Genomic DNA, 15,144 nt, shown 5'->3' with positions numbered 1-15,144 from the left:
AATAATTATTTAGCTCTCAGCGAAGGTTCTAATTGCACTAACAATTCCAGATGTTCGGTGTCTTCCAACTTCTGGCAGGTTTATTTTATGCTTCTTATCTCCATACCTAAGAGGATGAAAAAGCAATGTAGCCATGGTAACATACATAGCATGTTTTATTGTACACGCTGCCTGACTTTTATCCAGAACAATAACATTGCATTTCAGCGTGTTTACTTTTTCACAATATTCTCAGTCTTTTGTGTTGTTCTCGGCAGTTACAGCATTGTAAATGTAAATGAGCCTGCAGCCATAGCTGCGCTGCAAAGCTGATCGGGAAAGGAAGTGTACATATATTTCGAGCCTTTACAGTTTAAATGGCAGAAAATCACCTCAAGCTGTAGCGATCAGAGTTCAGGCGTATGGTAGCACTCAAACAATCAGCAGCTGTTGATAAATAATAAGCACTTGAACACGTACGAATTGCTGTGAATATGCCAAGTAAGAGTTGGGCACGTGGGGATTCAAAACTGAGACGGTGGAGAAAGCTGGGATGCCACGAAAGCTGAGGGCAAAGCCATCACGCGCAAAACTGGAGTAATATATATATATATATATATATATATATATATATATATATATATATATATTAAATATCTTCAAATGTATTTGCACGCCATTGCAAGCAATCATACTCACTTTTTAGGAACTGACTGTTATGACCCTAGATCACACGAACTGCAGCCAATTGAACTTTTCACATATGCCACATATGTGTGGTGAAGCACTCTTATTAAGCATTAAGCGCTCTTAAATATGTTTCAAATCCTTCATAACTTATTGGAAACGTGATCTATTTGACATTATTTCATTAAAGACTTTAGATGTTCCTCACCCAGTACCAAGTCTAGTAACTTTACGTTTCATACTTTCCAGGTGTCATAATTTATTTTATTTACATATGATGCTGAACAACAATAATCTTATGCTTACAGCCTCTTCTCTTGCATGGATGATAAATAAATGAGTTGGGACTGAGCTCCTTAAAATTCAAATCTATAATATTTGCATTTTACTGTATTTTTGTGAAGAGGACATGTTTGGGATTCTATTTTTATATTATTTTCATAAAATCCTAGATTTTAAAAAGATGCCAAAAGTAAATCTTACTCTTCTTCTTTTGGATGCTCCCTTTAGGGGTCGCCACAGCAGATCTCCCTCCATCTCATCCCCAGCATCCTCTGTCACACTACTTCTCTCTTGTCTCTTTCCTCCTGTCTTACAGCTCCATCTTTAATATCCTTTGTCCAATATATCCACCATCCCTTTTTTGCACATGTCAAACCCTCTCAAGCCCTCTCGAGCTTGTCTCTCTCTAACTCTGTCTGCTCATTTCTAATCCTGTCCCTCCTGGTAATTCTTTTCTTAGCATCTTCAATTCTACCACCAGCTCAGCCTCCTGTCTTTTTGTCACCAGCACATCTTCAAACCACACATCATAGCAGGTCTCACTGCCATCTTGCAAACTTTCCTTTTCACTCTTGCTGTTATCCTTCTGTCACGAATCTTCCACCTGCTCCCTACTCTCACTACATATCACAATATCATCTGCAAGCATCACAGACACCACAGAGACTCCTCTGACCTGACCTCCTCTGCCAGACTGCCCATCACCAGTACAAACAAGAAGGGGCTCATACTTGATCCCTTATGTAATCTCACCCCCAAACTTGGAACCATTACTCCTATCTCACACCTCACCACTGTCTTGCTGTTCTCTTACATTTCCTGCACCACCCTCACATGCTTCTCTGCCACTCCTCATTCCATTATGCAGTACCACACTGCCTCTCTTGACACCTTTTCATATGCTTTCTCTAGATCCACAAAGACACAGTGCAACTCTATCTGACCCTCTCTACACTTCTCCAACAACACAAAGCAAACATCACATCTGTAGTGCTCTTTCTCTACATGAAGTCATGTTGCTGCTCGCTTATCATCACCTTTTTTCTCAGCCTAGCTTCAACCAGTCTTTCCCATCTCTTCATGGTGTGGCTCATGAGCTTTATTCCTCTACAGCTCTGCACATCACCCTTGTTCTTGAAAATCAGTACCAGTAAACTTATTTCCTGTTCCTAAAGCATCGTATTGTGTTAAACAATCCTGGAGAGTTTGAAAAGAGGAGTGATGGAGCATATCTCTGGATTGTAATGCTATATCTCTGTCTGATCAACAACACAGGGACATGTTTGACAGTATCCTACTAATTTAGTTTGTATATCATATGGATGCCGGCTAAGAGCTGGATCATCATACATTAGACTCATACCCTATCCCATCTATGCCTAGGCTGCGCTAATTCTGACTGTCTTAAATGTTATCACTGCTTTACCAAAATGAGATGAGTGTGGGTACCCAGTTTCAGCTTAAAACACAAAAGCTTCACAATACCACACTGGCTGTGGCGCAGTTGTTGGCTGAGATGCCAATGCGACGGCGGCATGTGAACATTTTGCGAAGCTCAGCTCGAAAGCGGTCGTGCAGCCAGGCGTAGAGGAAAGGGTTACAGCAGGATGAGCTCATTGCGCACAGATGGCAAAGCAGCTGAATGAGTAGAAAGTACTGCTTGTCGATCAGATCGATGTCAATGTCACGCAGGACATTGAACACGCTGATGGGCATCCAGCAGATGCCAAATGCCGCCACCACCAGGGACACCAGACGGAAGGTCTTGCGTTTGCGAACGCGTTGAGCCTCTGCCTGGCTCTTTGTGTGGTGGCCGGGTATGACGCAGTTCCGCAGTTTGACGGAGATGCACAGGTAAGAGATGCAGAGGGCCGACAGAGGCAGGACATAGGTGATGAAGAGAGTGCTGTAGGCGTAGGCCAACCGCTGCCTCTCCTGGCCCATCCAGAACTCCTCGCAAATGATGAAGCCTTCATTTTTAAATTCCACGTGGTAGGTGTGAGCCACAGCAGGGGCCACCAGACAACAGGACAACAGCCAGATCCCAGACAGGAGGTAGGTGCACGCCAAGACCGAGATCCGCTTTTTCAAAGGGTGCACCGTGGCATAGTATCTGCGGAGTCCATGAGTAAAAAGGAGCAAAGGAAAGGTGGATAGAAAATGATGGAATCAGTAATTGGCAGGGGCAAAGACAAACAACATTTACCAGTCAATATGAGCGACAGTAATCAGCGCACAAATTACCATATGCTGTTAAGGACAACGGATAATACAGGCTGAAAAATGGCAGCAGCACAACATCAATACTAAATTGTCTGTTACCAGGAAAGTAACATGTTTTAAGCTTCACAAATAATAAATCTAATTCAGCTCTGCCACTGCAACCAAGGTGAATGGATAAGCCTAGATGTGTGCTGTGTTACTGAAACAGACACACGAGTCCGACAGAGCTTCACTTAACAATAATGTCCTCATTCAGACAGACTTACATTTAGATAGCACTAAACTGATTGAATTAGTGCAGAATATTTAGACTAGTAGAGTAGCTTCAAATGTCTTTCCTTATTTTCTGTCATATGTGCAACAACAGCAGATGTTGACAATAAATAAACAAGCTCAAGCTTGGATCCCTCAGTTTTACACAGAGTTATATTCAATTTTTCTACTCTTGCTCTGTAAGACATTAGTGAAAGTACAGTCATCGTAGGCAGACAGCTCTGTCTGTGAGCACAGAAGCCCCGCCCATCTGCCTTTCAAATCTGGTGTTTAAGAGCCAGATCAGAAGTTCCACAGTTGCACCTCAATGTAGTCGTTTTTTGTGTTAGCTGTAAAATCAATAAAGATTGTTTTTCTCCTTGATTGTGAATACGACCCAGTTTTGAGGGCAGATGACTCAAAATGAATACAGGTTGAAACAAGGTGTGGTATAGGGTAATTAAGGATTATTTTGAACTGTGAATCATGCAGAGCTGCTTAAGAGCATGATAGGTCTACTTTACAAAGCAGTGAAGTTGTACATCAATAGTAGGTGATGCACACTTTAGCTAAAACCAAATAATTTAATACTGTATTGCATTTAGGGAGATACCACTGTGTTCTTTGTAAGTTCTTGTCATGAATGACCTTCACCTGTTTTAGATTTGAGGGTCTGCCTTTTTGTCGCAGTGACCACCTGCCTGATTTAAAGTCTCAGGTTTTGGACTTTCACCCTTTTCTGGTGTTTCTGGTCCTCTGTCTTTTGAGCCATTATGCACATTCATGTCATGTTTGCACTTAAGAAAAAAAACAATCTTTGTTGGTTTTACAGATGACATAAAAACTCACCACATCAAGGTGAATTTGCATCTGAAGCCGGAAACTTGTTCACTAGGTCCTTCACACAGCAGCTAGACTGATGCGTGGTGTAGCATGGCAAGGTAGACACAGGTGTTATTGATAACAATCAGTTAGGGCGCCATGCTATTTAGTGTTTCACAGTCATTCAAGCAAGCAAGCAAGTAGCAGGGGGTCCTGAACCATCAAAATGGTAATTACAATTACCGTTTAAACTGCCACTGCATGTCAAAACAGCGGCTGCTGAAAGTGTCTATTTTCTTTGAGTTAGTGAGTCATTGTTAGGTGTTGTGTGCAAAATGAATGCTATATTTAGCTTTGTTTTTGTGGGATAACTAGAGCTGGTTTACAAACGCTTCATGATGAAAAGTTTTTTGTCCTTGTTTGTACATGGTTTCTCACAGACACACAGCATGCTGCATGCCAGCGAGATGCTGGAGGTTTACTTACAGTTTTTCCCACTGCATTCTGACTCATTGTGACTTACCTGTCTACACCAATGGCAGTGAGGGTGAACACTGACACGTACACCGTCACCGGCTGTATGAGGTACACCAGGTAGCACATGAAGCGACCAAACACCCAACCGTGTGGGTTGAAGGCGTAGGCCAGCGTGAAGGGGACACACGTAGCACACATCAGCATGTCAGAGAAAGCCAGGTTTCCAATGAAAAAGTTGGTGACGTTGTGCATCTTGCGAGTGCGGCAGATGACGTAGAGGAGCAGGTAGTTGCCAAAGACGCCCACCAGAGCCACGAGGGTGTAGCAGGGAATGATAAGCAGCTTGAAGGACTGCAGCAGCTCCACGCCCGCAAACTGGGGGCTGCGCTTGGAGGAGCTGTTCTGCAGCGCCACCTCAAACACCTGACCAGAGTCGTTTCCATTTGCAGCTTGTGTCACACACGGAGGGGTGAGCTCAGCTGCCCACCCACTGCCCGAAACCTCCATCCTGAAAGGATGGTGTGAACCTACAGAGATGACATCATAAACAGAGTCAAGTACAGTTCAACATGCACAGTGAAATGTCAAATTTGGCCAAGGGAGACATGTGCAAACAAGAACAGGCAAAGTGATTGAGAACGCTTTTCCTTTTATTACAGGCCTGCAGACAGGCTGAGCAGCTTCATGAGCCTTTGTCCAATTATTTTTCTTGTCCTTGAAGTAAATGATTTTTTTCCTCCTGTGTAGCTACAAAAAACAAAAAACCCACTATGCTGAAAGCAAATTCCTTTTATTAGACTACGGTGACAATTCACTGACTAACTACATGCAGAAACCAAAATGAACTGGGGTTATTACTTCAGTGTAACTCAGACGAGAGCCTAGTCATTTCCCAGTCATTTCCACAAAACTTCCATGCAAACACTCAATATCAAAGCAAATGCTGCCGGATGACTCACGCCATTATCTCCCCATGCACCATGCATGTGCAGTGTTTATGTGGTCAGCACAGGAGGTGTTGGTCCCTGTTAAATCAGTTCAGCATATATATTACTCAAGCGAGGGAATTTAAATGATTCATGCCAAAAAAACAAACAAACAAAAAAAAACGCAGGATAATATAAGCACTATAATAAACTCACCCAGCAAGGACACATTTGGCCAAGACTGTGTAAGAATTTTATGTTGATGAAGAAAAAACCAGCAGTGGAGGCTGAATATTTGGACTGCCAGGAAATATTACAGGGGAAAAATGGCCAGAAGGTGCAGTGTAAGGACGGCAGTCAATCACAATATCTCAAGTAACCAGTACACAACCCCACACTGTTGTGTCTCTAAGAAAGATTAAAAATTTGGGTTGGTCTTTCTCGATTTTAGAGAATTTGCCCGATATTTTTGCCTTTGTGCTTGCTTTTGTGATCCTTAGTTAATTGTTTATATATCTGAACACCGTAGATTGCAGCAATTTATGTGCTGAAGTCACGCCACACTGTGAACAGTGGACAGAGAAAACTCACATATGAGTCGAACAGTGAATCACGCTGTTCATCAATGGACGAGAGTGAGAGTAAATGAATGTAACACGTTTTTCCACAGGAAAAATGTTACAGGAAAAATAGGTCAGAGATTTTTGGCACACAGCTCATTTCCTGCGCCAAAAAGACCCGATATTTCTTTTTTATTAGTTTGTTTTAACACTCCCGTATTCCTTATGCCAAGAAAAAAAGGAGAGAAAATAATAATAACGCACGCTGGTACCAGTAGCGTGATCTCATACATTTTAAAGAACATATCACCATTTAAAAGCATTGGAAATATTTACAGTTTCTGGAGACTCGCGGACAGGGTCAGCTCTGGAATACCTCGACGCAGATAAAGCGAGTGGACTGACAGCTATAAAACTGTCGGACATACCGATGACAAAACGCAAGTAATTAAAAATCCTCTAAATAACTTTCAAATGTCTCCAAGGAGAAAAAGCACGTTGCATCCTGCCTGCATCATTTCCGCTCTTCTCACACTCGACGTGCTGACTTTAGGTGCAGTTAGACTTTGTCAATTTAAATTTGCACAACATTACAAGCCAAAGCAGCACACCTACCGTCTACAGATGTCTCAGTGTTCCAGCGCACGGAATATCCAGCTCGGAGCTTCTGTGCGTCTGTGGAGAGATGCGCGCTTCTCACACAAATCCACGCTTATAGGTTTACGGACACCAAGCACAGCCATGCATTCCGAACCCCTCATTAACGTGCACTGTAACAACTTCAGTTGTTTTAATTAATCAAATGTGTGTGTGAGTGTGTGTGTGTGTGGTGATCAGCAGGTGCAGTCCGGCTGACTGGGGGAGGAAGTCTCGCTTATATATCTGCCCCAAACTTGAGTGACAGCTGTGATGACTGGACGGCGTTTCCGACGCGTCTCCTTGGAAGATGTTGTGGCCTGAAAAGCCCGAATAAAACCCTGCAGACTGTACACCTGATTTCAAAAGCAAGGACAGAGTAGGTGGTTAAAGAGACTTTGCAGCTCCATTCCTGCATGTTCTCCTGCTCCTGTAGTTTCAAGTTGCTGTGGCAGATTCTATAGCAAACATTCTCCACGGTATTTGTTGATCATTTCTATTAATGGATAATTTAAAAAATGAATAACGGTTTTATTTCCATACAAATTGTAGCATTCAGTCAAGAATGATTTATGCCCATGCCAAGACGACTCAATATTCTGTGGAATAAGAGAAGGTTACTGCTATTATGGCGCTTGTGCTTGAACTATCCTCCTTTGTTATAAATATTTGTAAAAGGAACAGAGGGGCAGACTGATAAAGAGGTGACGTAATGTGATGTCTCAGTTTTTCGTGGCCCTTGTGTGGAGAACAGTCAGAGGTGGAGGTTCTGCAAGCACGATGTTTGATTTGTGCAAACTAACTCTCGGGGGCAGAGGCGAAACGATCCGAGCTTTTTTGTTGTCATTAGCAAATTGATTGGGAATCAACAACCTGAAGCCAGCTGATCAGGGGGATCCTGGTGTGACGTCCACGGCAGATGCTGTGCTCAGTGTGTCTGGGGTTTCAAACCGTCCATTTAAAGCTAGAGAGTTTCGAGTGAGTGCGATCAATTCAGGTTAACTCTCCTCACTTTTCATTCTGCATGGAAAAATCACCATGCAGTTCCCACTCAGCCACCAGTAAGTAGTATCTGCAAAGTCAGCGTTAAGCTAGGATTTATCCTTGAGGGTCCTCAAAGTAGTCAAAACACAGCACTGAGCACCGGTATCAGAGGAATTGTGGAACTAAAGTGGAATCATCGGCAACTTCAGTTTTGGCTTCAGCACTGCTTCAATTCTTGGTGGCATGGATTTAACAAGATGCTGGAAACATTCTTCACAGATTTGAAATAGTCAGCATCAGCACTCAGACAGGCTGTGACATTTAAACAATCCTCATTTGCTACAAAAGGGGCCCAAAGTGTGCCAAGAAAGCAGCAGCCTGAACTGTTGTTGAAGTCATTAACTGGCAAAGTACCAGTGCAGGAAAATAACAAGTTGTTTTTTGGCCTTTAAAACTAAATAGGGGGGACCGGGGATAGTTGTAACATTTTTGACATTTCTGTCTGTAAATTAGAGCTCTTTTAAGGTAGTGGATTCAAAATGTAATGCAAAGTATTTACATGTCGTCGCTATTAAATAGTGCAGCTATTTTCTCTGCAGCACAATTACCCATTGCATGGTATGGTCTCAAACACAAAGAGTGAAATGTTACAATTAACCCCATAGTCTGGGTGAGTTGTAACATATCCTGGGGTAAAATGTAACACAATGAAATAAGGGTACTAACAAAACATTAACATGTAATCTTTTTTATTCAACACATGAATGCACTTAGAACCGTGTGTGTGTGTGTGTGTGTGTGTGTGTGTGTGTGTGTGTGTGTGTGTGTGTGACAGAATGCAGAAATCTAGCTTTTGAACATATTCCAACCCCCCAAAAAAGACAAGTTATGGAATTTTCTGCAACTGAATATTTCATTAATTTTGGTTGGTCTTCCTTGAGTTTGGCCTCATTGGCTCAGTGGGCATTATAACCTACAACTCTTGCACCAACTTTTGAACATAACAATGAAGCTGAAAAAATATAGTTGTGCACCAGCATCGCAATTCCATTACTTTTTATCATGGCTTACCTTGGTGTGGTTTGCAAAGTGCTTCAGAAAGATGAGGAAATCTGTTTCTTGCACCCATCCGGATTTATTTCCACTACCAGTACTTCCTACTGGTCCATCTCTGACACAGTGGTCTGCATAATGTATGTGTGGGAACACAAACAGTGGAGGAATTGTGTTACCAATGGCATTAACCACATATACAAAAGCGACCAGTGAACCTCTCTCTGCTGATGTCGTTGCCCCATCTGCATTATTGTTACAACTAACCCAGACTGTTGCTGTTACAACTGACCCAGACTCCTATAGCCATGAACTAACTAACATTACAGCCAACGGCTAAAACATTAGCACTAAAGACCTACACAGAATATATCCCCATAGACATACAAATAACATAATTTAAGTTTGATGAGTTTGACTGCAAAGCAGATAATGCTATTAGAAATTGAAATAAAGTAGAAATACTTACTTTTTGGCATACAAATTACTTTTTTTCGTGTTAAATTGTCTGTGTTTGACAAAATGTGCTAATTTTTCACATGTGATAGCAGAACTGAATTGGGCATGTACAGGATGAATCACATCATTTGAAACTTAGCCCTGATTGGAGAAATTGGAAGTGTTACAACTGACCCACGTTACAACTATCCCCGGTCTCCCCTACCTCTTTAGGAAACTATAGGGCAGCCTTTTTTTTGGTTCGGGATAGGAAAATACTATAAGCTAAAGGAGAATATTGCAGCCATCTTTGCCATCGTTTAACAATAACGGAGACTTTCAGAGCTGTTCAGACTGAACACTGCTTTAGTTTGATCATGTCAGATTCTAACACTTGCCTGGATTTATTAAAGGCTTTACTGTGTCTTTTCATTGAATCAATAATGAACAGATGCTGTTTAGTCAAGCATTATAGAGTGCACCATCCCAGAAGATTGTTTCTTGTGAGAGAAGAACAACTTAACATGCATGAATTTCTTTTCTTTCTTTAATTTTTTTTCTGTCACATACTAAAACTTGCTGATGAGTGACAACCATGTGACCTTTTTTGCACTAGCAGGAATGAGCGGCATTAGAATCTGTCAGTGTGTTCTGAGCTTCATGGGGTCTGTGTAATTTTTAGACTACTTGTCTCCACGGCCACCGCCGGTGTGAAGAAATCAAAACTTCAGACCCTGAGCAATGAATAAGAAGAAGGTATGATGAGTCACTGTGGTGTTTCACCTACCTGCAGAACTATCAAATACTTCAACCTTCAAGTTCTTTGAACTATTGCTAGGACATTTGAAATGCAATTGCAGTTTGCATGCACTCATCATGGGCACGAATGTGATGGTAATTTGGGGCTTTTACGGATTTCTGTTCATTTTCCACATCTTTAATGAATTTATTTTGGATTTTTACTTTTGACCCTGTGCGGGTCAAAAGTTTACATACAGGCTCAAATTTATACAGACATCCCCACTAACATGTAGTTAAATGTCTTTTGGCAAGTTGCACCTCGCCCAGGCATTTTTGGAAGTCAACAAAATCCTAGTATAATTCTGGCTTGTTGGCAGAATTAATAGAGTCCATGTAAACTGGCTGGTTTCCTGGCACACACCTGGCTTTTAAGTATAGTCCACAAATTTTCAGTAGAGTCGAGGTTGGGGCTTTGGAGAGGCAATTCCAGACACTAAATAGTCTTAATGGGTTTTATAAACAGCTTCCCAGATCCTCGGTTTAAACAATTGCACTTAACTGCAGTTTATTCAGATTTGACATCATTTGGCCAAAGTTTGGAAAACACAAAACAAATTGTCACCCTGAAATAAGAAGAAATTGGTTAGGATGTTCAGGAACACCCGGGAACCACCAAGGCGCAAGCCAGCCACTAACTGGAAACTGCTGGAACACCGATGTCACTGTCCACAGTGAAGTGAGATAAAGCACGCACAAAAATAACGTTTCTGGAATAGCTCAACCCTTTTGAGAATTTGTGGACTATGCTTAAAGGCTTATATTAAACAATACAATTTCACAAATACCAGCTTGAAACTTAATTAATAATAAACTTTGAAAGAAAATGATAGCATCTGGCACCTGGCAGCTTTCATCTTAGATGAATCTAGTTCATAGGCAGTGGTTTTTGTCTGTGAATTAAGGTGATCTGACCTCATTGAGTTTCAGTTGTCTTATGCAAGCAGGCTGCATGATGAGTGTTTTTTACTGATAGACTCACTGATGCAGACACAATGAGGCTTTTACAGATCAGGTCACAACTAAACAGTAACACATGAGTCGGTGCTCAGTGATGATGTTTTTTAATTTACTGCAGCCCATTGAGTGTTTTAGAGCGACACTGTTAAAATATTTCTGATAACATGCTAAAAACCTCCAGTTCACCTTTACAAATATCATCGGCTGACATTTCCTGATTTTAAAAAGCACCCAAATTAGATAATAATAAATATATAATGAACTGAAGAATACCAAAATTGAAAAGAAGCAAAAAGAGCAGGAAGGAAAACTAGAACAAGATGCATGACAAAACTAAACTTTAAAAAACACAACAACAAAGTAGCAAACTACCGTACATGAAAGCAGAGACAGAGGAACACGAGCACAGAAGGCACAAGAAAATGAAGATGCTGAAAGCACTAAGAACACAACAAAACGAGCAAAACAACAGGACCATGACCAAAGTCCTCGGTTAAATTCTATAATTTGGACACTGGAGGTGTTAACAAATGCTTTTTCAGATAAACGATGAGGCTGTATTAGTAGTTACGCACTAATATGCATTAGTATGCACACCAATTGAGTTTCAAACAACTCCTCTGCAAAATCAGGAGACTGATCTTTGTTTTTATCACCAACTTTTTTGACTCTTTGGAGTCACCCCATCGTTACCTTTAAAAAATGATGTCAACTAATGCCAAGATTTTAAATGCTCACAATCTGCAGTTCATGGCTGTATTCACAATTTTTACTGTCAGGGACAATCACACATTTCAGATAATTTCTGTGTGATTCATTCTCCACTTGAAATTATTATTATTACTGCTTGACAGTTTGACAGTAACTGTCAGGCATTTATGTTTCAATTGTGTTTTGCTCTGGTTTTGTTTGATTTTGTTCATATTTGTTCAGTGTTCATGGGTCATAACTGATCAGTGATCATCCATACGTACACATTCAAGTGGACCTGAAGACCAGGTCAGCTGAAATTATTTAACCTGGAGGTCATGAAAGACTCTCCTGGGTCTGCTCAGTGATGACTTAAAGTTACTACTAATACAAAAGTCCAAGACTTTTCTATTTGAAATGATTATCTTCACTAGATAATGGCAATTTTCTCTGTTTTATGTCTCACCCAGAGAAACCCACAAGGATAATAATCAGCGTAATGTGGACAGCTCAGTAATCAGGCTTATCCTGGTGCAACAATATTGTTTGATAATACATATCAGGCCCATAATGAGTTCCTTTTGTAATACAAATGAACTGCACGTGTCTATAAAACAAAGCACAAACAGTGTAAGAGGGATTTACAGATGAATTTTTATATATAAATCTCCACCGTGACTCTGAATTGGATAAGGAAAAGATGGATGGTTGGATGAATCTGCATTCATAAATCACTTTGCAAACCTTTCATAAAGGTTGTCTTTCTATAAAGAAGCACCAATTAATGTTTTTTACTCTCTTAGACAAAAGGCAGGGCTGTCCAGAACAAACAATTAATAAATCCTGAAGTTCCACCTGTTAAAAACCTGAGTGATTTCTATTAAAAATTAGATGGAAGGAAAAAATACCTTCTTCTGTTTACTCTGTGAAACTGTCAGATTTACAGTAATGCTCTTTATTCAGGATTGTCTGGATAACTGTAAGCATACTATAACGATGCCTGTAACCTATTACTGACAAAAACCTGAAACCCCTGATAGGAGTAAATATCTGCAACACTGTGCACATGCAAAAATGGTCAGATACAAATCAAAGAGGTCTAGATAGGATTTAATGGCTCAGACTCTGTGATGGTGGTGCATGTTGATTATCCTCGCTGTTCTCTCAGGGTCACCGAAATGAAAAGAGCTAGCACACTGCCTCCATTAAATACCTTGTTGTAACCTGTTACTCAGAACTGAACAACACGCAGAGACAATAATGGCATATCTCACAAATGAAAATAGGGCCCCTGAGGATATAAAGTTAGTTGGATAAAAGCCATGTGTTTTCCTAAAAAAAGAGAAAAGAAAGAAAGAAAAAAATTCATGTTTTTCATAACCAAAGAAGAAAATAACACTCATTTCTGAGTGGAAATGTTTCTTAATTGAAGAAAAAGGAGATGCTTAAAAAAAAATCGAACCATGCCAGGTAGAGGACCCGAATGATCCAACATAAACACAGACACAATACAGAAAAACTCTCTTACCTGTAGCATTGAGAAAAGTAGTTGATATTTTACATTTCAATTTCACAAATGACAACAGCGCTTCTCGGAACACGATGTTAGTTGGATAAAAGCTCCTCATTTGTCTAATCTTATCTTTCTTGTTAGCAGTCGGATATCAATTCAGTTCTTAATCGCGCAGTCGTGTCCTGAGAGCAGTGGCCAAACAACCTTCAAGGTTGTTTATGGAAATATGGTGCACAATGGTACATCAGAACCTATTGAGTGAAGTGCAGATGCTTGTCACAGCAGTCAGGGTTGTTCAGCCTTGGTGAATAATAAAGGCAGCTGAAATCTGCTGAGTCTACAGCATGTTTATCAGCACAATTCAGAGTATTTTGTCTGAATGATGTTCACAGTAGCTGCAGTGAATTCACGAAGCAGGAGTGCTTTCAGTAAATATGAAAGGTTAACCATTAATCCACAAGCTCTCAATTAAGCCCTGCTGAGTGACTGGTGATCATATTATAGAACATAGTGTTGTTACTTACAGCATAAATTAAGCCACAGTAAAACATTGTACCATGTATGTTATAAAAACTAGAGTTTATAGATAAGTTAAAAGACCTTAAAAGAGATCTTAATTGTCCTTGATGAAAAAAAGTAACCAAAAATGTATGTTTGGGTGAAAAAAAGTGTTACAACAATTCAACTGTAAGTCACATATGATACCAAAATGATGGTCTTACAGCATAAGAATTACTTAATTGATTAGAATTATAGAGGCACTTTAATGTTATGGGGAAAACACTTCTGTGCTAACACAATAATAATTTCATTTTTAAGGATATGATAACATAATGAATGCCCATCTTGAAAATTTAGGTCTAAGGATGTGACATTATGACAGTTCGGGGATTTAGTGGGATATAGACTCGCACCACTACACATGCTTGAAGTTCATAAATAGATAAATATTCATAATTACCATTATGTTTAGTACCACTGTTGATACTGACAACTATAATGTAGCGAATGTTGCCAGACCATCTAGAATTTATTGTCTAGGGACTAAGTCTACATTGGAATTTGGGATCCTGGACAGATAAAAGTACAATCTCCAGTTATTTGTAAATAAAAAATGCCCTGGGGGAGAAGAAAAAAGGAAGAAGGAAAAAACAAAGTTGGTAAAACAGGGAGGGGGGGTGTCAGGAAAGTTTCAAGCTGACTTAATTATTCACAAGGGGTCAAGCCTGCAGGTTGTTGTATGTTGCTGCGTGTTTGATTTGGCAGATTTACTTTATATCAGATGATCTTCCTGACACAGACCTGAAGGGAATTATGTGTCACCCAAGGCTTCAACTGGAGATCTTTCACTTGTGGTTTTTGATTTTTAAACCCTAGCTCCAACTCCCCTGTTGCAGTATGATAAATATTTGTAAAATATCCTACCTTTTTATGCAGATGATACGCAGTAATATTTTCCTCTGATGATCAAAACCCCTGTTCACAAATTAATAAGCAGCATTGATTGACTGCTGGATATCTAGAAGCCTTTTAGAACTGGACAGAGACAAGGACATAGTCCAAAAAGTCTGAAAAAGTAAATTTGTTCATACTTACTCTTCCTTCATCTGAAAACAGTGGATAAGGCAGGAAACCTGGCATTTTGTTTGGCAAATTAATAAAGTCAACAAGCAAAGTAATCCTGTCCTTAGACAGCACAGCTTCTCATCTGCAATGAATATATGTATCCATCCTTCACATTATTGCCATCTTGTGGCCATGCTGTCGCTGAAAGCTGTGCTTGTTTCAATCTCACAGAAAACTGCAGCTATTTTGAGGGCGTGGCCATGTGCTGTTAACTAGTGGTGTGGGATACTGCATATTT

General features: G+C 40.3%; 1 protein-coding gene across 1 annotated transcript; it reads right to left on the bottom strand.

Moving 5' to 3' along the window:
- Nucleotides 1-91: 91 nt before the first annotated feature.
- On the bottom strand, nucleotides 92-8,343 carry prlhr2a (prolactin releasing hormone receptor 2a). Its single transcript, XM_040019301.1, has 3 exons — nucleotides 6,824-8,343; nucleotides 4,769-5,249; nucleotides 92-3,061 (listed from the first exon to the last, which is right to left on the bottom strand). The coding sequence occupies exons 2-3, from the start codon at nucleotides 5,227-5,229 to the stop codon at nucleotides 2,425-2,427; spliced, it is 1,098 nt and encodes a 365-aa protein (XP_039875235.1). The 5' UTR covers nucleotides 5,230-5,249; nucleotides 6,824-8,343; the 3' UTR covers nucleotides 92-2,424.
- Between the last annotated feature and the right edge of the window lie 6,801 nt (nucleotides 8,344-15,144).

Source organism: Simochromis diagramma, unplaced genomic scaffold (assembly GCF_900408965.1).
Source record: "Simochromis diagramma unplaced genomic scaffold, fSimDia1.1 OVJJ01000822.1, whole genome shotgun sequence".
Classification (NCBI taxonomy): Eukaryota; Metazoa; Chordata; class Actinopteri; order Cichliformes; family Cichlidae; genus Simochromis; species Simochromis diagramma.
Note: the sequence above shows the minus strand (reverse complement) of the source record. Positions and strands in the feature narration are given on the sequence as shown.